This window comes from Perca flavescens, chromosome 11 (genome assembly GCF_004354835.1).
Source record: "Perca flavescens isolate YP-PL-M2 chromosome 11, PFLA_1.0, whole genome shotgun sequence".
NCBI classification, from domain to species: Eukaryota; Metazoa; Chordata; class Actinopteri; order Perciformes; family Percidae; genus Perca; species Perca flavescens.
In genome coordinates, this window is record NC_041341.1 from 20,574,204 (window position 1) to 20,599,843 (window position 25,640).

The window sequence follows — 25,640 nt, forward strand, 5'->3', positions numbered from 1 at the left end:
TATGACACTTTGTTTACACTTAATAAAAATAGTAATGTTTAAGTTACACTTTATATGGGTTAGTTGATAAAGAAGCTAAATTATGGAGATGTATAGCAAAGGGAAAAAGAAGATATGGGAATTGAATTTATTAAAACTGAATAAAAAGGACTTAGCTCTAAAGACTGTCAACAAAAACAGGGTGACACAAACAGAAGGAAGTTTATATGATTGAAGCGTGAACAAAATAACAAGGCTGGTGTGGGACACCAGACCTAATAAAACTTTGCACTTTTGGGTTTATAAAGTTTACTTTTACCTTATACTATATCCCATATTATATCATTATGTTAATGTGTTACACTGTTTTAGTGCATTATATACTATATTTCTATTAAGTCTTTATTAATACAGACAAACACTAAATAGCATTACTTTATTGTATATATTATATGTCTGGTGTATGCTATACACTAAACCTTGCTGACTTTGCTGCTACTAAACACATCCCACCACTGTCACCTTTGCCTTGTAATTTTCTTTTTTAATTACTCTTGTATAGCTTGTTTTTTTAACTTATATTTTTATTTTAGTTTGATAAACCTCTCATTAGTAATTTTTAACTTTCTATATTTATCTTTAGACCTACTTTTGTCCTTGTGCTGCTGCTGCTACAACAACAATTTCCCCACTGGGGATCAATAAAGGCATACCATATCTTATCTTATTATTATGTCAATTGTCAAACAACGGAATCAGAAGACCATGTTATATTTCAAAAATACTCCACAGAAAGAGACATACCAAAGAGGCAACTCAGAAAGTATGGATTTGAAGAAATGAACATTGTATATAAGGGTGTTATAACAGTTTATTTGATTACTTGAGAGAAACTGGGCTGATAAATAAAATAAAATAAATTATGCAACCATAACGCTGGTTGCTACCTGATATTAAATCAAAGGAAGAAAGTGAAGAACAAGGATGATTTTTCCATTTTTATAATAATAAAAGTAATAAAGCATTTATATTAACCTGATAGCAGCCAGTTTAAAAAAAATAAAAAACTTATGTTCATTCATATACACATCATAGCCTAGGTATCAGTGTGATTCTCTTAAAACAAGCAGTTCATTTGTGAGCATGTAAGCAGACATAATTCATAATGTAAAAACCTTTTCAGCGCATGTTAAGAAGCTGTCAGTTCGTGTGTGGCCCACATTAAGTTCTTCCACCAGCACCGCGACCTCCCCTGCCCCCTTTCCTCTGTCGACCTCTGACTTGTTTATTGTCCTGACGTGGCAATCTTTTCTGTCGCTCCACTTTGATCCACCCTCCTTCACTGGCTTTGGCCCCTTCTTTCTCCTCACTGGGGTTTTCTGTCACAGACAATATACCTGGTATTGTGGAGGGGCGGTTCTGTGGTGTGAAACTGTAACTGTTGGACCATGGCCTCGCTGGCTGTCGTGAGGTTTTGCTGGTTTTATTATTAATATAGTTACCTCTAGTATTGGTCCATGCATGCCCCCTACCCTGTCCCCCTCCCACAGTTAATGTGTTGCCCAAGTAGCGATTTCTGTGGTGGTCATGCACTGCTCCAGCACTGAGTGGGCGCTCTCGCTCCCTCTCTGAGGCGCTCTCTGACGTAGTGCTGGAAGGGCTGCTGCCCTTTGACCCAAGATGAAGCGAGGAGAGTTTGGCCGACAGGCTGGTAGTTGGCGAGGAGCTGCGTGAGTCAATCCAAGGAGTTCCATGGGCACGGTTTGGAGAGCGACGCACAGCTGCAGCATAAGAAAACCCATGGCTTTCATGTGCGGACAGGAACTGAGGCAGAGTGCGGGCGTCAGAGCTAGTGAAGGCAGTCAGAGCAGCAGTTGTCTGCATGGATTTCTGGTTCATCAACTGCCTCCGCCTTACATTCCACATCCATGTGGGATCAATATCTAAAAAGGAAGATATGGATTGAAAAAAATAGGAGCATAGTCTGTGTTCAATATTGTTAAATATTTTTGTGATATGTTGAAATGAGGACATTCAACAGCAACAATCTTTAATTATCCAGCAGTGAAGACTGTTGCTTTGGCACTCTTTGGTTCAACAAAACTATAAATAAAACAATTACCAGCATTAGACTTGTCCATGGGGCTCCAGTCGATGTTAGCTGGTGTAGTTTCGATGACCAGCTCCACAGTCTTGATCTCGTCTTGGCCACCACTGTGACTCCACATCACTGGACAGCTTTGTCTGGTAGACTTTGGTGACTTGACATCATTCTGAAGTGTGAAGTCAAATAAGAATATAAGGATATTTATTGTTAAAAATATGTATACGTGTTGCACAGGGTTCTGTGATTGCAGTTGATGCATTTTCAAATAGCTGACGTGTATATTTTTCTTTGTTTTGTGAGGTGCCTCCCACAGCTGCTGAAATGACTCACCTCATAATTGACTGTGTAGTCCACTTTCTGGTGCTGCAGTAATCCAACGATCCATTTGTCCATCACAAAAGGTGGCTGCGTTACATTAGTTCATGAATAAATCTGACTATGGCAACAACAATACAACAATCTAATAGATAAAATGCAACCAGTTAGGTCAGAAACATAGACAACATTTAGAATTGATTAAAACATGAGTGGTCATGTGTATTTCTGATGAAACCTTAGTCATCCGCAGGATTTCCACGTCCTGTCGGTTGGCATTGAAGATGACGTCTTTGATGTAGGTTACTGCAACTTCATCTCCATCAAGTTCCATGTACATTTTCCATTTGCAGTCCTTGAAAGGAAAAAGATAATGGTGAGATAATGTAAGTCTGGTCTGGTGCACTCAGAAACAACACCTGATTGCACGGAAAAGTTTATAATTGCAGTATTCTGTGTGGAGAACTTGGTCACTCTTGTATATAAACCAACAGCACAACCTAGAGGTAGTTTAAGAGTAGTGGGAAGCTATTGGCCACAATGCCTCTTATTGTGGGGGGAGGAAAGAAATTATAACATAAAAATATTATACATAAATTGCAAGGGCACAAAAAACGATAAATTATATAAAAGGCAATTTGTGTGCAATATCTAAAGCATTGTGTAACACCTTATTTAGAGAACAGATCTTAATGGAAATCAGTACTATACTAATGCCTCAACATTGCAGTGAGAATAGTCATATTTCATACAATACTATAACAGAGAGATAGAAACAAATGACAACAGTAGCTAATATTGTTATGTAGACATTGTAAATTCCTTGTTAAACATTGATGTTATTATTCTCTGTGGGATCCAGGATTAATTCCTTGGAGCAGGAATCTGGTCGATTTAAGGTGATAAGGGTGAAGGTTTTTCCTCATGACTTGCTGCATGCGGCACACATCAAATCCTCACTAGGAGGCACAAATCTCAATTCCCCAGCTCTCTTCTCCTGCATACTGAATGCTGACGAAGCAATAATGATTCTGCCAATCCCCAAAAGCCGGCCCTGAAGCCACAGGTCACCGCTTAACCACACAGGGTTTATGGCACAGGCCAATTCATTGTGTAGTGATCACAGAGAAAGACATCAGAGGAATGGCACTAACATACTCGTCTGAGAAGCCTTCGCCCTCTCCTGTATCGTCCCCAGGGGCTGGAAACAGCTCAAAGGGGAAGCTTCAGCAAGCCTCTGGCTCAGAAACACACCGTGGCCCCGCGTTGGCCTGGTGTCGGCACTGGACGGTCGCACCGGGGCTCCCAGGTCCATGCTACTCTAATCACTCCAGCAGAAACAATGTCTGGTAATGATGCCTTGGACCCGAGTGCGTCTAATGACAACTCATACATAATTCAGCACCTTTCACTTGGCTGCACGGTGATATCCTCATTAGTAGGGGACCCTCAGTGGCTGTCAGATGGTGGCCGCACAATCGCAGGCCCTCATTTTGTCTTTGAGAAGTGCAGCTGCTTCCATGACATCGCCAGCAAAGACGGGCAAAGAAAAAAATGCAGTGCGGGTTTGTTTTATTTAGTGCAAAAAACCTTCCAGTTTGTAAAAACAAGGCTGACATGGAACCTGACACCAGGCAGGGGAAAATAATTAGCTCTCATTTTCTCAGCCTCCTGTTTCCTTCTCCCTGCTGTGTTTTCTACCCACTAAACCACCACATGTCAGAAGAAATGGGAGGCAATTAGCAGGCTCGTTTCAGCCCTGCCGAACACACTGAAAGAGGACTATTTATGATGGGACAATGAACAGCTGAAAGATTAAATAACGTTTGCCTTTTAAAAAGAAAATGACTTCTGGCTTAATGGGCTATTTTTGATTAAATTGAAACAGCAAGTGAAGAGCCACCCTTTCTCCACAGTTTGAGATCATAACAAAGGGCTGTGAGCAAGTCGAGGTGGATGTGGTACATGGCTGAGAATGAAATATTTATTTATCTGGTTTTATGCATGTCTAGTGATGCCTTCAATGGTCAGTATAACAGCCATCATCATGAATTCTCAGAACAAAGCTTCAGTGCAAGGAGGCTGATTCAATCATGGCAAAAACATGATTCTGTACATCTACTGTATTTACAAAGGAACAATATTACCAAACTTATAAAAGATGTTAACAATTAATAATCAAAGCAGATTCAACATTTATTTGTGAATGTCCTCAATTTTTTGGTTGACCTTTACAGAGCGAATTATGAACTACATCTGATGCTCACAGCTGCAGAAGATGCTGATGCAGTCAGTGTGTGTGTGTGTGTGTGTGTGTGTGTGTGTGTGTGTGTGTGTGTGTGTGTGTGTGTGTGTGTCGGTGTGTGCGTGCGTGTGTGCGTGCGTGCATGCAACGACAAACTTACAGATTTCCCAGTTCCTGGTTTCCAGTGGTACCCAAACACCAGCTCCAGATTCACAGTTTTACTCTTCTGCACCTCCTTTTCCAGCTCATCCTGGGAAGAAAGGGGAGTTTAGGCACCAAAGATGCACAGAAAAACCAAAAAAACAACTCTACCTGAAGATAACGAAGAAACTTTTATACCTTCAACAGAGGTGGGAAGTGGACAAACCCGAGGTACTCATTCGTTAGCTTTTCAATTTCTCCCTGCGAAAAAGACAATGTGAGATTGATTGTTAATACAAATATCAAAGAGCAATGACCTCATCCTGTAAAGTATGTATAGATTAAAAGAAATAAGACAGTTGTGGTTAATGGATAACTGTGCCTTGCCTTGAGGTGCATGACGTGACCTTTGGATTTGACCCCCATGTCCCGCATGTCGTTTTCTGTGAGCAATAGCAACCTCTTTCCAGTGATGTGATTTTCTTTAAACAGGTCAGCATATAGCTGCATGCCACTTGGACCCTCTCCTGAGACAGAAAAGGATACGCTCAGTTTTTAAACAACAGATCACAAATAAAGAGTCTGAAGATGCTAAAGTCGGATTAAAGATAAAGTAAATGGACGAACCTGCGCCAAATATTTGCTGCATCCAGAAATACTGAAGGAATAAAATGGAAATATATTATTTTTATTTTAATAGCATGTGAGAGTCTAAATTAATATACTAGTTATGTGGTAAATACAATGATACTGACCACATGCTCCTCTGTCCACGTATAGATGTCAAGGGTGGGCAGCAACTGCATAAAAACAAGACAAGTAAAAGTAACAGCAATAGAATATGGATGAATAAAGACAGTATGAAACGTCTGCATTCATGACCGACAGTAAAAGTAAAAATCACAAGTAAATGGTGTAGATGTGACTTAAGTAAATGTTATTAAAATGGAAAATAGCCATGTTTTCCATGTTTTGCGAAGACATTACTTTTCCGGTTATTGTGCTGTGCGATTAAGACAACTTTCCTCTAATGGTGTATATCAAACCGAAATGTCCATCTGACTGATCTAACGTGATCTGTTTGAAAGATAAATCATTTATTGCTCATTAAATGTAATCAGGCAGAAACTTGCCAGCCAAAATAAAGATGTCATCATTGTGATCATGAGACTGGTGTGTAATGACAGAAATAATGCAATGGAAAATTGGAGGAAAGATGACTAAATGAATGAGTAATCCCCCATTCACTGTCTTCTTCCCACGACATCTGATAACAGCTCAGATTATGAGCTGAATGCCGGTCTCAATAGACAGTTGCTGCCATACATTTCAGTGCAGCCCGCCGCCCCATAAAGCCACTCAGCCCTGCAGCGTTTTCCGCCTCCTCCAATGCTGCAGTTCGGAAGTAAACAGATTCAGAAACACTCTTCCGCTGCCAAAGTCTCATTGGAGTGACTTAACATCACTTTTCAAGCAGCATATTAAATTTCACAAATGTGCTGCCATGCTTCTTTCTCAAAGCACTATCTTAAATTCAAAATGAGGAGCACAGTTTTTGTGTTTATGATACGTGTGTGTGGAATCTGCAGGGGGAAAAAGACTTGGGTTTAGTTCACACAATTCTGCCCCCATGTGGACTAAGTGCATGATGGGTAACCAGACCATGAATACTGGGAGTTACAAAGTGGCATAAAGTTAATATCAGAAGAAACAGCTCAACATACAGTAAATGCCTAGTGAAGCAATATATTTTACAATCTTATTAAAATGGTATCAGTCTCTATGCTCTGTTCTGTCTTCTATCATAAAAGGTTTGGCAATAATAGTAGTAATACAACATCATTCTCATAAAACAGATCGGCAGAGAGTTGAAAGAAACTGATTTATTGACAAAACAGTGAAGGGAAATAAGTCACATCAAGAAGGTCGTATGATATTGGCAAAAGCTTGATGAGATGACTAACAAGTGTGAAGGCTGAATGTTTCTGAAGTGTCTGGATTTCACACAGGGAAATGTAAATAATGCTAAGAGTCTGTGTTCATTGTTATGTCTTGTCTGGTGTGTATAGGGCTTGATGGCACAGGAGTACAGGCGATGTTTGAATAGGAATATTAGCTCATGGCAGGATGCTAACAAGCAACAACACAGGAATACAGAGGATTACATCCTCATGAGACTGACTGATGATAACAAGCGAAGGGGACAATTTAATGGGCTATGCTCAAGGAAGCATGTCCTTCCCTCAGATGAAGCCTAATACCTAACTGAACACTAATGCTAATACGATTTTCTCTACTGTAAAGTGCAGGTCTTGAGGCTAATATTCAGTTAGACCATATGGTGTGATAGCGTATGTAAAACATGTGTACAGAAGGAAATTATTCTATTAAAATCTATATTTGGTCAAATCTGTGATGTCTGATTGAGGCATTTTAGTACAGAAATCTTGTTATTGTTAATTATTTTTTTCTTAATTTTAAAAATCTTTTCAGGCCTAAGAAACAAGCCTGTCTTAAAAAGTAAAATGTAAAATTTGAGAATGAAGCTGACAGTCACACAGAAAAGTCCCTCTCCTGCTGTTTTGAACCTGGGTCAGTCAGAGGAAAAAACATGTACTTTCTCATCCTGGTAAGAGACTGCGTCTCAACAACTGCACTCCACCACATCCAGAACAAATTGGCCAATCTTAATGTCAGCAAAATGTCACTTCATCATAAAAGCCTGGCCTTCTCTAAGCAACTGGCTCACGTGGCTCTTTCTTCACAGCATGGCACTATACATCCAGTACATTAGGCATACGCTAAATGGCATCCATAATATCCATAGGTTGAGGGCTACAAATATATTCTATTGTATCTTTATGATTTCTGAATACAACTTGAACAAAACAGAAGAAATAGTAAGCCATTCCTGGTGTTTCTCAAGATTGAAATGATTGAAATAATCATGACTTAACAAGCAATTAATTACCAAATAGTGCTTCCATAACACCAATAATGCATTAAGTGAGATAACAGTATTTGACAATGCAGCTGTGGCAACACAGAGCGTCGGAGAGCTTTATTCACTGTCGTCAGACCAAGTGAAGCGTCCCATCCCCAGAGTCATGTTGATTTTGTGTCCTTCTCTGACACTGCTCGACATGGAGGAGTTCTGCCTGGCCTGCATGTTGACCTGCATGCCCGAGTGCAGGACAGGCCGGCCAAAGTCCAAGGAAAACATGTCCTCAAAGCCTTTCATCATGGACTGCAGATTCACCTCCTCGTTACTGGAGGTTGTGATCTGACATGACATCTGTGAACTGTTTGATTCCTCCGTCTTAGACTGATAGAATGACTTAGCGCTTATCTTTTTTGCCACAGGTAAGAAGAGCTGAGAGGGAGAGAGAAGAGACATAGGGGTGAAAAAAAGAAGAGAGGATAGAAAAGAAAAGAAAAGGAAGTAAGTAATCAGACAAACCACAAAATAAGTGTAAATAAGTAAAGTGGACAATTTTAACCCCAACCCAAGAAGAAAACTAGATGGTAAAGGGAAGTTAACAGAACAGAACAATAAGGGGAGAATAGGAAAAGAAAGGAAACACAGGAAACTTTAGTGTGCTTAATTCAAAGGTGTTTAAGTTATCTCTACTGTGCAATACTGTGGCATTTGGTCACACACAGTTTTGAGAAAGCAACCATGTTTTGTTCACAGAAACACACAAAGTGCAAACCAGAATATAATCTGTTGTGTCTTTTGCATGCAAATAATACAATGCTGGGAACAAGAGCAAACAGCAAAGCTTAAACTAAAGTTCTGCAACGCTCACAATTCAATATGAATTCTAGTGAGAAATGCAGCATTCACTCTTCATCATGATGCAAATGTACTTGTTGGGCAACCATGCACTACACTGCACATACTGTAAGTGAAGTACTGGCAATAATATACTCTGCCCATAATATGCTTTTTCATTTACTTCTCATTCCACACTTTTTATTTTCTTTTCACTGCTTTCCTATTTCCACATAACGCCAGAGGAAGAATTCTGTCACTCTCCCAATGTGATTGAGGAAACACGCATGTGAACAGCAGTGTAAAAGTGAGATGCTGCTGCTGGGACCACCTGACAGTTAATGGCGGCTGTCCTGAGCGTGAAGGTGGATCAAGGTGGAGAGGAGATAGAGAGGAACTCACCGGGCTGTTGGACTGTTCGATGAGTTTGCGCTCCCACATCTTTAGACGGCGCTCTCGCTCCTTCAGCTCCTGCTCTTTGGTACTCAGGTCTCTCTCCAGCTTCTTAAGTCTCTCAAGTGTAGCTTCAATCTCACACCTGCAGTATATGGCAACGGAACACTGTCAACAATTCACCAAATATCGCCACATTCAATTATGTTAAAGGCTGGCATGTTTCAATATTTTTCTTTCTGTCAACAAATCCCATGAAAAGACCAAAACCAACAATTTATCAGTCCATCTTTCAATACTTCCCTGCCTGTGGCACTCAGCCCAAAGCCCATTTCTATTAATATATGTATATTAAAAAGGCTGTCTTATATCCTTAAACAGGACTACATAGTGCATTTGTTAGGGACAATTCTCAGCTTCAGATTAATACACATTTGGTGCCCTAGAGGCTCTTCTTGCAGTAGGATGGTGTCTGTTGGGTTGACTCGCAAAACATAGAGAGTGGGATGATCCTGATCTACCTGATGACCTGCTCCAGACCTGGAAGGAGTGGGAAAGGGAACTGCTTAAGCTTCAGCACATCACTCTTCCCAGATGCTACAGTAGCCCCGAGCTAAACAACCCAAACAGCCTGAGGGACATTCATGTGTTCTGTGATGCTTCGGAGAAGGCTTATGGTTCTGTAGCTTACCGAACTGAGGACCTCAGCGGTAAGGTCGGAGTGGCCTTTCTCACAGCAAGGTCACGTGTGGCTCCAAAGAAGCAGCAGACCATCCCTCCGTCCTACATCTTGACACTTATATGATCCATCCAATTGTGCTTGCCCATTGGCACCCACTAACTCAGCTAATCATCAAAGATCTAGACGAGAAACTGCGCCATCCAGGACCGGAATGGGTCTTTACTGAGACTTGCAGAAAGTACTGGATCCTGCGTGGGAGAGAGGCCATTCGTCGCTACCAGCGAGGGTGCACTGACTGCCGCAAATGGTGCGGTAAACCAGAAGTGCAACTTTAGGTGCCCAGTTGGTGACCGAAGATGTACTCAGGACTGTTTTGGCTGAAATTGAGGGGATCCTTAATTCTAAGCCCCTTGGCTATGTCTCGTCCAACATAGCATATCCGGACCCAGTCACCCCCAACTCTCTGTTGATGGGGCGGCCAGATGCATCACTGCCCCAGGTTGTGTACCCGGAGTCGGAAATACTCAGCCGACGCAGGTGAAGGCACAGTCAACAACTAGCTGACCACTTTTGGAAACATTTCATCAAGTATTACCTTCCTGGTATACAAGCGCGCCAGAAATGGACCTCAGAAACTGCCGACCTACAGGTTGGTGTCACTGTGATGGTCGTCGACACTCAACTACCTTGAGCACTGTGGCCAGTTGGACAGATCTCCCAAATCCAGATAATGGAGTCAGGACTGTTGAAGTAAAGGTAGGGGATCACACCTACCAATCAGTGACGAGAGTCTTTGCTTTGATCTCCTGCCAATCACTCACGCTCAGACAGGAGAAGGGGACAGAACGCAGCAGCTGTAAACTGACTTTTTTTTTATCATTCCTTTTGCGTTTTCGGACTTGTTGAAGTGATCTGTTTAGCCCAGAATGTAAGTTAAAACTATTCTGTAGCTTGCTAAACTGTCATGGGTTTTACGGCCTCGTTATCTGTGTAAATGTTAAAGCTATGTTTATTCATATTTCAATAAGTGTTCTGTTACAATGTGGATAAGTTTAGCCTGTGTTACGATGTGACATTTATTTGGAGAGAGAGAGAGATATATTATCACCTTGATAATATTGCTGTTGCTGTGTTTGCATAGCTGATAGATGTGCAGATTGTTTAATATAACTTGTGCAGCCACGTGTTGATATTCAGGTTGTGTTAGGGCAATTTGCTAGCAACATGCAATCGCCAGTAAACAGACTAGCGCTGTGCAGCAACGTGCTTAGCTATTAAAGGTGTATTACACTGTTTTCTCCATTATGGATATGTGTGCTTTAATAGATAAGCCTTATTCTCAGTTTGTGTTACTGAGCAATATGTTACATTTATGTTAATTATTACAGAGAAATTAATGTAATTCTTAGTACTGTTTCTTGTTATATGCTGGTGGCTATAACATTTAGTTTTGGTAAATAATGTTCATAGTAAGTCAGATGCTTATTAACGTCAAATACAATTTCATAGTTAACTTCATGTTCGAGTTGTGAATAAATCTTCCTGGACCTCAAAGTCAGACATCTCTGGTTCAAGTTCTTACCGGACACCCTACAGCGGGCCAGTGTTTCAGTAGCCAGTTTTCAATAGTTTTTACACCTACGCTTTCCACTTTAAACAATTTCCATTCTTGCTCAACTTCCCAAATAATTTGTCCTCTTACCTACCATTTTCCCGACAAATGTCGCCCTGTACTTTGCTCTTACTTTTTTTAAAGAGTTTTTTAAACTGTCCTATCCAGACAGTTGCAAGATGAGCAAGGAAATGACAAGTCTGGCCAAAATGGTCTGATAAAGAGTGTAACAGGAGGTGTTTGTTTAGTTTGCATGATATTTAACTAATGTGACTCAGTCTATATTTGCTTCTTAGACAAATAATTAGATTACAGAATACCGGATATTAATTTAGTGGTTGTAAGACATAGCAACCATTAAAGTATATCAGCTGCTTTTGACTATTATACTCTCAGTGCTTGACATTTAATCTTTGTCTGTACAAAAACTGTACAGTGCAGTCTGTAAGTACTGGATTTGACATGAAACAATGACTGTCAGTCAAGTTGCGACTCGCCCCTTTAATTTGAAGTTGTTTGAATCTGCATTAAGAGCAGCTAAACAGTGATGATGCAGAAGAGCAGGAGGACATTGTACTGTGGTTTAACCATCTGAAGCACTGCTGAACACATGTTGGCTGTCTTTTTTGTGTTCATTCATGTTCCCCTCATTGTGAATTGTAATAACTTCCCTGACTTTTCTTCTAGCACCATCATCAAGTCAAAACTTTATTTATGACAAAATACTTGCAAAACTATTGACACACCCATCAGCCTCACTCAGCTGTACTTTGTGTTTAGTGCTAATTAGTGAATGTTGGCACGTTAACACACTAAACTTGAATGGTGAACATGGTAAACATTATACCTGCAAAACAGGATGTTAACATTATCATTGTGAGCATGTAAGCATGCAGATGTTAGCATTTAGCTCAGTGTGAAGCCTTACAGTGCAACTGGCATTGCTGTAGACTTGTTAGGTTTGTTATACCGTAGCCCAGCAGATCTCACTGCTCTGAGGTCAACACAATATCTCTTCACCCTTTCTGGTGAAGCTACCACCTGCTCTTATCACCATCAAGCCTGTCCTTCCACTTTCAGCCAGCTAGGCTTATAGTATCAAACCTCTTGAGCTATAACAAATGCATCTTTCTGTGTCACACATTCTCAGTTTCTGTTTTCCAGCAGCAAGCTTCACTCCAACCTGCTCCACCTGCAGATGGCTGCCTGGACATGATGCCACCAGCACAACTTCTGAGGAAAAACCTCAGAGCACAGACAAGCCCCGCAGAGAGGGAGATAGAGAATAAAGTAACAGCTGAGACTCACCAAACCTCCAGCTGCTCATACAACCCAATTAAACACTTCTACTTGAAAAAGATGGTGATTATTTTTAGGGCCTTATGGGTAAAGAGAGGAAGTATATCCAGATGGATGATTCTCTGGAGGTTTTCATGCCTTTATGTAGCTATCAGTGTAATTATTAAAGATCTATATGCACAATCTCAAGTCCTTTTTGTATTTCACGGCCCCCGTCAGCTACATTTCCACATCATTCTTTGAAAACAGTTGCACATTTCCTTAGGCTGAGGCAGTATATTGGTGAAAAAAGGAGAGTTATAAATACATTTACTGGGCCTGGGAGAATGGCTGATCACATTACCTCCATTCAGCCTTGTTGTGAAGGAAAGAGTTGCACTGTTGAGGAAGTTGGCTGTCATTAGACATGGACTCCAAAGTAGAGAGGATCTGCTTGAACACTGGCCTTTCCTAAATCAACACACAAACATTTGTCTGTGATTCAAATTGAACCATACATATGTTGTTAATTTGCAAGCTAATGTGACTTAACGGATCACTCACTTTTGGCTCTGTTGCCCAGCAGTTCCTCATGAGCTCAGCAAAGCTGGCAGGACAGCCACTCGGGATAGTTAACCTCTGAAACACACAGTCAGATGTAGGATGAGCTGAAGGGGTGTATGTAAATTGGGAAGCAGATTGGAAAATATACAAGCAAGACCTGTACGTACAGTACAGAACGTATAGTCACACTAGCTTTTCTCTCCGTAAAGAGGACTATACTATACTACAATAAAACTATTTATATATATATATATATATATATTTTTTTTTTTTTTTTTTTAGTGTTTAGGAAGTTTTTTTTAACTGGACAATAATGATGCCCCATTTCCAAGGGTCAATAAATGTATTTGGAATGTACATGTAATTACACACTAGAGCACCTCATTTTTCTCCACCACGAGCCAGGCCACTTGTAAACCTTCCAGGCCTTTGAAAGGTATCTCACGGGTGAGCATTTCCCAAAGCACCTGCCACAGAAGTCAAGAGCCAAGGTCAGTAAACAAACAAAGTGATAATACTGTAAAATTATAAGCATGCATGTATGCTCTGTCAACATACACATCTATGAATCTTCTGTTTTGCCCCACTGGGTTGGCTTTCACAGAATAAATATTGTTGAGGGGATGAGTAGCTTGTATCTGTTTCTAAAGCATGCATATTCATATATGAATAAACATTAAAACACCTTTCTGCCTTTCTTAGAGGCCAAATGCAACATACAAAATAGACAAAAAGATTCATTTTAGATTTTCAACAATGATTAAAGGCTACCATGATTTCTGAAGTACAATCGCAGTACTCCCTTGATAATTTAGGTGCTTTTCAGTTGATATTCAGCAGTAACATAAATCAGAAATAACAACCTGCGTCGGCATTAAATTAGATCATGAAAAGGTGGAGGAGAGCCATGCAAAATCCAGAGCCAAGGGCTCTACTGTATATGTGTACCATATTTCTACACTTGCCAGCTGCCTCGTATTACATGTATGTATTTTACTATAGAAAACAGCTCCTCAGAAAAGTGACTGAGGGGGAAAACTGCATACTTAATAAATCTGCAGTCAATTTTGCAGTATCCCTGGCATAGAAAGCACTTATCATAACAATTATAAGAATGCTTAGCTTGTAAAATCTAGGGAAACATATTTTTTGATAATTGATTGAGCTTTTTATCAGTAATTTACTCTTGTAATAGGAACTGCAATTTGTAAGCTGTTTCCATTTTGAAACTACTTCCAAAAGTCTTTAGACAGAAACTTCATAAGAGTTTCAAGAAGAAGAAAGACAGAAAGTTTCTAAGAGGCTATACTTATGAAAAGGTCAAAACTACTTTTATTGTCTACTTACGCAGAGAAAGAAATACAGAAATGAAAAAGTCAAAGGAACTGGTTGACTGACAGTTGTTTTTTAAGCCATGGGTGACTTCAGTGCAATTTCTACAAATGTATTATTGAACATATTTGATTCAATTTGAATAAGGTTTTAGGATAGGCATATAAACCAAAAGCATTATTCTCTTAAATCTTTCCTTGAAAACCAAAAAGCATTCTATAAATGGGTCAGGCTTTGAGACTCAGTGTTCTTGTCAATCATTCATTGTGTGATCTTTGAAAGAAATGGTCTTCAGAACGGTCCTAAACTTTGACTCATGAGTCAAAGAATCTTAGTAAAAACGTATAAAGAAGCTGGAAGTAAGTCTTAAGGGGCCAGTATACTCCATCAAAACTGCTTGTAGGATAGTCGGATATTAGACCCCGAAAAGATTTAGGAGACGTCTGAAACTCTAATTTCATAGCTGAGACCAAGTCATAACACTGAGGAACATTTGTGCACAGAACTTATTCTTCATTATAAGAATAAGGGCAACTGTCCAAGACACTATCACTCAGATGATTGCTGGCTCTTACCCTAAATTAGGCAATATGTGCCAAAACAGTGATCTACAGAGAATGCTGCTTTCCCCTTCTTCTTGTCACTCACCACACCATAGGAGAAGGTGTCACAAGTCTCAGACACAGGCAGGCTCTGAATCACCTCCGGAGCCATCCAGGGAAACGTGCCCACCAAGGACATGTGTGTTGTGTGAGTCAGGAACTTGGATGCCCCAAAATCACAGATCTGAAGTGACGAAAACATAATAGAAATAACCATTGCAACTAAGTCAAAATGTGTATTTTGCAATTCATAGCCACCATCCATAGAACAATGTCCTTATTGCGCACTAATCAAACCAGCAATGCAGATTTTCTTTTGCTACTGAAAAAGAACAGTGGCTGTAACTCACAAGTGTGCATCTGGTGGTGATGCTGGTGTTAGTAAATGCTACAAATGTGGGTATCTACTGTACTGCAATCAACTGCTATTTTCGTCACTGCAATTTGCCACACTATGTTCTTGGCTTTTAGCTCTATAATACATCAGATACATACAGAGGAGGTTTCAAATTACGTATGAAATTACTTAATAGTTTTACATATTATACTAACTCTCTTGCAAATAAAAGGTACAATATATTGCCATGAGTTTTTGTTAAATCTTCTTTCTACTAGTCTCATCCACCAAAGCACCTATAGTGAAGCTCAGTGGTTTCTCGAACAAGCTAAGTTAGTCACTGCCCTCTTGTGTCGACATACTGTAGGTAAATAACATACCAGTATTTTATGCTCATATTCCTTTCAAATTCTGAGATAAAAGTTGAAACATTCAGCTAACCAGACAATATCACCTAATCAGAGCCAGCTTATTGTGCAGCAAAATGTATATGAGATGAAACTCTACAGGGTATAAGTCAAATGAAATCCTACCTTTAGAACCTTGTCTGCTGCCACAACAACTGCAAGAGAAAATAAAAGTATGTATTCACTTTAAAGAATATGTAGCATAGTTTTGGAAACAAAAGAATATTCTAGAAATCAAATCCTTTACCATTCCTGGACTTTAAGTCTCTGTGGATCACCTTAACGGGGGCCTCTGAATGTAAATAATGCATTCCTAAAGTGAAAAATAAAAATAAAGAGACATTTTTCAGAAGGAGATCACTGGAAACTCCTATATACACACTGGTGGCTCTGATCAATCACACAAGAAAATAATGCATCTTTGTTTGAAATACTGTATATGTAGAGTAGCAATGAGGGAGACCTAGTGCTGCTTTGGGTAGAAAATCAAGGCTCATTTTGACTCTTGTTTATTTATATTTCCATGTAAAAGTACACCTACAGTCCCTGCAAACACTAAAGCACATAAACACTGGTGTGGACATTAATGACTGCAACAAATTAGGGCTTACGCGAGGAGCAAAGTCAAACACTTTGTCTTGCCTTGTAAAACCTTTGAATACTTTCCAAGCTATGGCTGTTTCTTACCAAAACGTCTGATTTAACCTGCTGACAATCTGGTTTTCAGACCTCTCTAAGTGTTAGGCCTCTGATATTATAATACTTACAGTATGTCAAGATTCTTAAAGAAATTGAATAGTTAAGATATGACGTTTTCAAGGTGAGCTAAAGATGTGAACTCTGAAACTCTTAACATCAATGCTGGTGTTCCTCAGGGTTCAATCTCCATCTAGATTAATAACCTTGGGTTGTATCAGTTTTTCTATTTGTTTCCAAATGACACTACATGATGGGCAAATGTAGCCAAACTTGATCTTGTGCTTAATGATTTGCAGTTCAGTTTTTATTGCATCCAAAAATCAATCTAAATCTTGTATAAGATGAATATATAATATTTAAATGTTTTTTTCTTTTCTTAAAATCTTTTTTTCACATATTTCCATTAAATGTTTATAATATTGCAACAGATCTTGAATTTTGGATAGATAGCAAGCTGTCTTTTACTGATATAATCAAGGAGATAAAATAGTTGTCACATTTACCTCTAGCCATCTCTGCAGCCCATGTCATGATCTGCCCCATGTCCATTTCCTCACTCTCATCGCTGGACAGGTAATCATACAATGATCCACCACTCGCATACTCTGTAAAAAAAAAAGTGATTATGTTTTATGGAATTGACAGTTTGTGATGGTAAAATGACTTACAGTGACAAACCCGTTCTCTGGAGGCGTTACATTGTACATATGAGTGTAGTATGTGAGAGCATTATGTGAAAACAATTGAAAATTGAAATTCTGCCAGATGACTCCTGGAAGCCAGCTGACAGTGTCTTGTTTACAAATGGCTCCTGCCACTGACCTGTTGCTGTGGAGGAGCTCAATTTATCACTAACTGAACACAATGAGCCACCCTGTTACCTCAGGAGCCCACACATTTATAAACTCTAAAACACAAAATAATAGTCTTTCTACTTTTCTAAAGTTTTAAACACTTCAAATGGGGCACTTCTTATGGGTATTGACCACCATGTAGCCTTTTGCAAAATCCCCCTCACAAAACTTTCCAAAGACATACAGATAAAGCTTTTGTTTAACACAAAGCATATGCAGAACAGGCAAATCAACCTTTTTTGCTATCGATAGACAGAGATCTCGTGAGGTAAAGTGCTTGTATGAAGATAAACAAGCACTATCATACCAGCTAAAACAGCAGGAAACCTCTGTTTGTGCATAATAACCCAATCATGGTCCAACACAGTAATGTAAACATGCAAGCGGCACCAAGACAGGATTTTAATTAACAATCATAAAACACACCAATGTCTTTTATTATGAATCTGGATTTTGCATGGCTTTTTTTATTTACGTTGTAGTAATGTAATGTACCTTTACCCCAAAACAATAACTAATTCATTAGGTTTATGAGGCGGCTGAGTGACAGCAGACATTGTAAACCCATGCAGGTTAACATAGACAAACGGGATTCTCAAATAGGTTGTAGATATTGGCTGTAGAAAGAGGGAACTGCCTAGCCTGATGCTGTATGTCAACAGACTTAATTTATAACAGAACTGATGAATGTGGACAAGGCATGGTCAGGATGGCCATAAACATTTTTCCTGTATCTGGTGCTAATTAGATTCTGCTTTGATGAATAGAGACACCAACCAGCCCCTTGACAACAAAACCTTCCTCTTTCACAGCTGCAAAATACCACAGTGGCTGCTAAGGTGGCATGAGGTTTACATATGTTAGCGGTCACAACTGCAAATGCTTTCACCTAACTGTTAACGATTACTCTCACACACAGCTATCACAAAGAAAGCATGGTTTGCCTAACGTTTAACACAAGTTTTACATGAGAGTGTTCTGCTCACAATAACCTTAATCTTCTTCTTACTGAAGAAAACAAAAAGTCACATGTAAAGTCACATCCGGTAAGTTACCTGGTGAACGAGGATATACACCTGCACGACATGCAGCTTTGTGAATGTAAGATGGGAAACTCTGTAGAGGCACCAGTTGCCCAACTTTGTTACAGTGTCGTTTTGTAGAAGATGAGGTTCCATAATACTGTATGCAGAATTTTAGCAGTCTTCTACCACCCAGAAATCCTCAATAAAAGGACAATTATTTTAGCATGGTGATGGAAGACAAATCTCAGTCATGGAGATTATGGGTTGACCTGAGTTGACTGTAGTCATGCCATCGATGGGTGTGTCACACTGGGAAAACATTTAGGTGGTTGTGATGTGTAAAAGAATATATATCTTGATGTAAATGACAGGACGGTTATCTAGTACAAAACAGAAAAACAGAAAATAATATGTGTTTAAAGAAACTTTTTTTTTTCATCTTGACTGAGGAGTGTTTTTTTTTAAAGCATTTTCTTTTTCAATGCTGATTTTGTTAATTGAATGAAGACAACACAACTTGGAGCATTGGCTGTTTTGATAACGGCAACACAGTTTTGTTGTTTTTGTCACCTCTTCCCAAAACCTAGCCTTTTGTTTCTAACAATTTATCCAAACAATGGACTGTCGTAGAGAGATATTGGCATTTTTAACAAACAAATACAGGGCTCCTTCTATAACATCTTTACAAAGGTAAAGAAAGAAAGGCAGAGCCACAATCTCTCCATGTTTATCATTCACCTTTCACCCTTCAAATAGCACACATCGAACATACATGCTTGTTTGTTTAGGTTGTGTGTTTTTGATGACTTCTAGCTCTTGTTCTCATGGATTTTGAATGCATTTAGTATAAGGTGCTTTAGCTAAAGATTCTGTCAATACATGTAATGTTTGTAACAACACCCCTGACTGGGAAAGAAACACATCTCAGTTTACTGTATTAGATAACACACAATGAACACACTTGATTTATTCAGGAAAAATGTGAACTATGGGTTTCATTGACCACAAGAACAAAGAACATCTTTCATGTGTTTGAGCTGCACTGTGTGGGATGTTGTGTATTGTCCTCATGATGGAAGGAGGTGATACACCCTGTTCAGGATGTGAGTGAGGGCTGCTACCACTTGCACTGACAGTGTGTTAAACTTTTTCCTGGAAGGAGAGCGATGTTTGTGGACAAGACATTGAAATTATATGACTCTCTAGAATCACAAGGTTTCCCGAACAAGCAGTAACCCCTGAATGTCACAGGCATTTCAATAATGGCACTGTCAAATACAAACGGTACTTCTTCGTCATATCCCAAGGGGCTCAGAAGTTTAGCCTTTGATGTAGAGTCAGTAAACATTTTAAGAGCCTATAACACAGCTTCTTATCTACATGTAGGCTCAGCTGCTGCCTGCTGGACTTTAGGCGGTTGGTGTTCTGATGTTTAAAAGTTTTTCTTAGAAAGGGAATGGATTTTGGACATTCGTGCAACTGCAAATTAAATCTCAATTACATACAATGGTTCAATAATTAGTTGATTAATTGATTAGTTGATTGACAGAAAACAAATTGGCAATCATTTTGAAAATCGATTTATCATTTTTCAAACAATACATACTATAATAATACATGTTGCTGTTTCCAATTTCTGAAATGTGTGCATTTGCTAATTTATATGATTGTTAATTCAATATACAGTATTTTGGGTTTTCTGCTGTTGGTGGGACAAAACAAGGAGTTTGAAGCATCACCATGGATTCTGGGACATTTGGCATTTTTTTAAGATTATGTTTTGACATTGCACAGTTGACAGTGAAGCGGCAGACAGGAAACGAGGGAAGAGAGAAGAGGGTATGATTTAATAATAATAATAATAATAATTGATAGTAACATTATTATTATTATTATTATTTTTATATGGGGCATCATTATCAGTATAGCAAACAGCTTAACAACACTCAGATAGACCAAACTGCAAAAAAACAGCAAATTAAGAAACTCTGCCCGAAACAAGAGTGCAGGATGACAAAAGAATCCAGTTGATGGTCTTAAATCCAAATGTGAAGGTTTATTAATGCAGAAGACCAAGGGGAGATCAATGCTATAACAATTAGTCAAACAAAACACCAGCAGAAAAAACTTAAATTACATCTCCACAATAAAGTGAAAGTTTGTGCAGAGGCATCGAGGGCCCCTTGCTACATGAGCTTTATTCTTCTCAGCCTCTAACCTGAACACACAAAAAAAGGGGCACACAACTACTGTATCAATGTGTGCACTTCCTGAACCCTCTGGCATTCACTAATGCTTCCATAGAAACCTCTGCACTATTCAGTGTTGAGCAAACTGCAACTGATGCAAACAGATTCAGCTGCTGCGTTTTGATGTAGCCCGGCAACTCTGCTGTACACTGATTATCATTAAGACATACTGTATTTAAATCTTACCGGTGACGATTCCATAGTTGGGAGCCTCAACAATCGCGCCATAAAACTGGATGATGTTACGGTGGCTGAGGACACTGAGGATTTCAGCCTAAACAATAGACACACAAGAGGAAAACATAACTTTTTCACGATGATGGAGGTTGCAATAAAAATGTCTGAACATTATTCTATCAGTGTCTAAAGAAACAAGAGTCTGCAGCTATGCTAACGCCCAGCAGCACTTTGAGTTAAATGCTAATGTCAGCATGCTAACATGCTCACAATAAGAATGTTAACATGCTTATGCTAAGGAGGTGTAATGTTTACAACGTTTACCGTCTTAGTTTAGCATGTTAGCGTTTGGTACACAAAGTACAGCTGAGGCTGATGGAAATGGCGTTCGTTTTATACCAAAGTGCTGGACTTAGTGAAACTCGGACTTGATGATGCCACTGGATGAAAAGTTTAAGGATTGACATCACTTGCGGGAAATTAATGTTTTACCAAATTACATGGCAATTAATCTATCTAATATTTGCTGAGACATTTCACTAAAAAGCACAAATGTTAACTTCATGATGACGTTAGAGAAAAAGTCAAGGGATCACCAAAGTCAGTAATATGCATCCACTTGGGACTATAAATATCTGTATAAAATTTCATGAAAATCCATGAAATACTTGATGAGATATTTCATGGACCAAAGTAGTGGACTGTCCAACAGAGCCATGTCGCTAGCATGGGGCAAAGAGTATATATAAATATATGGTCCAGTATGTTATATTGATTTATTACACACCTTTGTTGAATACTAGATTTTGATTGATGAATTACAGCATTCTACAGACTCTTTCTCCATAGCGGGTCATTATTGCGAATTGAACCCCGACAGGGTGATGCAGGGGTCTTAAATCACTCTGAATGGATTTCCTTCGCAACAATGACCTGCTCACTTTACATTAACCTTGCTTATTACACAGCTACTAATAGGGCTGTACGATATGAGGAAAATATGCAATATGCGATAATGTTATTTCAATGTCAATGTCAAATTTATTTATATAGCACATTTAAACAACTGTGGTTGACCAAAGTGCTGAACAAGACAGAATATCAAATACAAAATGATTACGTAAAAATACATAGTTACAAATAACATGAAACAACAAAAAACATTAAAAGACATTTGACGCCCACTCAGCTAGGACCAAAGGCCAGAGTAAAAAGGTGTGTCTTTAGCAAGAACTTAAAAGTATATATAGTCTGCGCCTCTCGAATATACAATGGAAGGTTATGCCAGAGGATGGGAGCACCCACCGCAAAAGCTCGATCCCCTCTACTTTTTAGCCTAGCTTTTGGTACATCCAAAAGCAGGTGGTTGGTTGACCTCAGTGTTCTGACTGGTGTATAGCTATGTAAAAGTTCAGCCAGAAACAAAGGGGCCTAACCATTTAAAGCTTTGAAATCAAGCAATAAGATCTTAAATCGATCCTGAATCGTACAGGAAGCCAATGAAGAGAGGCCAAGACAGGTGTTATATGTTCCCATTTTCTTGTACCAGTTAAAAGGCAATGTCTACATTGTTGAATATCGCGATAACAATATTATTTGCGATAAACAGATTATTAAAGTGTACTTAGTTCTGCCTTGCTGCTGCTTTCAATATTCTGCAAAAAATACAGAAAAGTGCTTGTAATTTCCAACATTCTTTTATTGATCAAATTGAACATAGAATTTAACATACACAAGAACCCTTAACAAAATGACTTAGTTAATTAAGTGTAGGCTAGTTTTCTACTGATACTCTCTTTTAACTAACTTAAATAATCTCTTTGGTGTCTTTCGGGATATGTAGCAGCCTTTTGCGATGTGTTTATTGCGCAATAAACAATAAAAAAAAAGATCTATGGTGCAGCCCTAGCAACTAAAGCTAAACTAAAGAAATCAATAATTAAAATATTGATTTTAAAATGATTTTATTGACTTAAAAATGGTCCTCCAGAACTGCGTCCATAGCAACGGTCTGTTATTCACAGCAGCGGTCTGCTATTCAAAAATAACAGACGGTAGAAAGCCGTAATTGACCAATCAGAATTGAGAATTCAACAAAGCTGTGTAATAAATGAATATAACATACTCTGGCCCAGAAAGATTAATGTGAAACCATTCCTAGAATGAACAGAAACCTGACAAAACCAATCCATTTAATTGTAGCCAAACACTGTAATTAATAGAACAATTGGTTCAATGTGAAAGGATTAAATTATTATTTCCACTGAACAATCATCTCTCCAACACTTGAGTGAAGTTGAATGGATATCTGTGATCTTTTACAATTTCATAAAAGAAACCATGAATCATTTTCTGAAGATCCTATCACAGGCCAACAACTATAACACAATTTCGGTGAAAAGATTTTTTGTCTGTAAGACAATGAGCCTGAGCTTTTAAAGAAATCTCAAGAACAGTCCCTGCTGTAATTGGGGCCAAATACATTCCTTCATTTGGCAATACTGTTTCTTTCATGGCACATTTCTAAAAGAGGGGGTGTATAATGACCGTGAGTGATGGGTACAGAAGTCACCACATCGGGCTAAATGGGGTAGCAATTAAAATGATTACTATACTGACAATTAAAAAGTATATGAAAAGCCCAGGCAATTATGACTCCTACCTCATTTTCAATCTTGAGCAGTTTCTTCACCGCCACCTCTTTGTCCTGGGAGATCCACCTGGCTCGGTACACACTCCCAAAGCTGCCGCCGCCACAGTTCTCGTAGAAGTGGATGTCATCAAACCTGATTTGCACGAAGGAGGCTCTTGGAGACGACATCTCATAATGACACTCAGCACCAACTCTGAGGGAAGGAAGGAAGTCTGGTTCAACTAAGTCATGTAAGGTAAAACAAACGTACTCCTGCTGTGCAAGACGTTTCAAAGAATAGCTTTACTCTAAAACACCACCTTTGAGAGTGTGACTGCAGGTTAGACGAGACTCCATCATAATCCAAAAAGGGGCCACTGAGGCTGATTCTGCATGTAGTGATATCCCTGGTTTTAGCTCTGTCATTTACTGACCATCTCTTTTCTATGCTCCACACCCTCCTCATCATCAGCACCAGTAAGCAATGAGCTCAGGGTCCAGGCTCTGCTTGTATAAGGATGATGGCATGCCTGGTATGCTGTGATCATGCAGCTAAAGTCAGACACTATTCCAGCATGGTCTACAGTGTCCGGTACAAGTAAGGCCACAGACAGAGAGTGCAAAAAAAGTAGAGAAAACCTCATATTCTCTAAGGTCAAGAATATGAGTATTTCTGTAAACCAAGATTAGAAACGTAATGCTACCAAACTAGAGTCAACACAGATTGATTATCACATCATTTTGTTTGTCCATAAGAGCATAAAAAGCATCTTATAAAGGACATAATTCCATCATTACCGGAAATTGTAGCTCTGTTATTGTTCATAGGTTTTCCATTTCAAGCAGAGCAATTACGGCTGTTAAAAGGCTGTTACCTGGGTCTTCATTGGGATTGCTATCCAGCCCAGCAGGAAATGCCTTCATTGTCACAAAGGGGGGCCATTGCTTTCTGCTGATTTACTTGTATGTGTGCTATACTTAGCCTCACAGCAATCTGCTCAGTGGACCAGCCCACAGTATTTTCCGTCCACTCAAGAAGCCTGGGTTACTGGGATATGGTAGCGCTCCTTCCTGCTAGTTCTCACTTAATAGCAAACACTGCAACAATAACGGCCTGATAGCCATATGTCAAACCACAAGTAGTTACTGTAATCAAAACCAAATGAAAAATAAATCACACAAAGCTAGGGGATAGTAGGTTGACCTGTCAGCTTCTATTTAACATCAAAACTGTCAGCAGCGTGGTGAAATCTGAGCACAGACACATCCAGATGTTGATATCACAATCTTAAATAGTAACCAATGATCTTTCAGTGCATGGTTAGTTTGGATGACTAATGTTACATGGCTTTATAAAGACATGATGCACTGCAAACATTTCACAACATTCAAACATGAAAAAGCCAAGGGCATAGTTTACTGTATCAACAATTAAGAGAGTTGAAAATAACTTGCATTACTATTACTATCAGTATTATTATGACTGTACATGTTATCATCTCACTTTAACAGAAGCCCTTAATTAACACTGCGTTATGTGACACACTCAACAGCCCCAAAACAAACCTGTAGGCTACACATATAATGTGTATTGTACATTATGAATCAGCATAATACTGTGGCCTGTATCTAACTTTTACCTTTACTTTCTGACAGGGTAAACATACATACCGACATTAAGTGCGAAGTTTTCGTCTTCAGAGCAGCTCGTCGTCGTTGCACGTTACTAACGTTTAAGACGTCTAAGAAGTTCAGTGTTCCGGTAAATCTCATGTGACGTTTTTTTCTGTCTCCACTCACTCCGCGGTGGTTTTACTGGTTGCACAACTTCTTCCAGCAGCAGCCAACACTGACTGTACTGGACTCTTTCACACTCACGATCCTGATGACAACAGCTCCCCCCGCCGGACCAAAGTGGGACAGACTCCAAGGTCCTCCAATGTTGTTTTCCTACACCATCCTGGGACGGTGGTGCTCCATGTGTGGTCTGCGGACCAGTCGAGGTCCACACTAAAATGCTATAGGTCCCTTAAATGTGGAACAGCACTGGACCCTATAGCTTTTATTCTTCTGTCAAATGTTATTGGGTCAATTTTTTGTTTTAGTTTTAATGTTCCCCTCGTTTTAAACAGTTTGAATAAATGAGCTTAATTCCCTTTCCTGGCTCCTGCTCATTCATATTAATTTATTGGTTGGAATTATTATTGGTGGAAAGTAATGAATTACATTTACTCA

The 25,640-nt window shown here is 39.2% G+C and overlaps 1 protein-coding gene across 2 annotated transcripts; it reads right to left on the minus strand.

Moving 5' to 3' along the window:
• Nucleotides 1-832: 832 nt before the first annotated feature.
• map3k20a (mitogen-activated protein kinase kinase kinase 20a) lies at nucleotides 833-25,330 on the minus strand. Of its 2 annotated transcripts, XM_028591554.1 has the most exons (20): nucleotides 25,077-25,330; nucleotides 23,436-23,619; nucleotides 20,783-20,870; nucleotides 16,972-17,073; nucleotides 16,017-16,082; nucleotides 15,896-15,924; nucleotides 15,072-15,209; nucleotides 13,472-13,558; nucleotides 13,092-13,166; nucleotides 12,892-12,998; nucleotides 8,965-9,100; nucleotides 5,543-5,587; nucleotides 5,415-5,445; nucleotides 5,175-5,314; nucleotides 4,986-5,048; nucleotides 4,807-4,896; nucleotides 2,640-2,756; nucleotides 2,417-2,491; nucleotides 2,102-2,252; nucleotides 833-1,922 (listed from the first exon to the last, which is right to left on the minus strand). In XM_028591554.1, the coding sequence occupies exons 2-20, from the start codon at nucleotides 23,592-23,594 to the stop codon at nucleotides 1,201-1,203; spliced, it is 2,421 nt and encodes an 806-aa protein (XP_028447355.1). In that variant the 5' UTR covers nucleotides 23,595-23,619; nucleotides 25,077-25,330; the 3' UTR covers nucleotides 833-1,200. The 2 variants fall into 2 exon arrangements, with proteins under 2 accessions (XP_028447355.1, XP_028447356.1); XM_028591555.1 differs by lacking the exons at nucleotides 833-1,922; nucleotides 2,102-2,252; nucleotides 2,417-2,491; ... (4 more) ...; nucleotides 5,415-5,445; nucleotides 5,543-5,587 and adding an exon at nucleotides 6,651-8,160.
• Nucleotides 25,331-25,640: the final 310 nt, after the last annotated feature.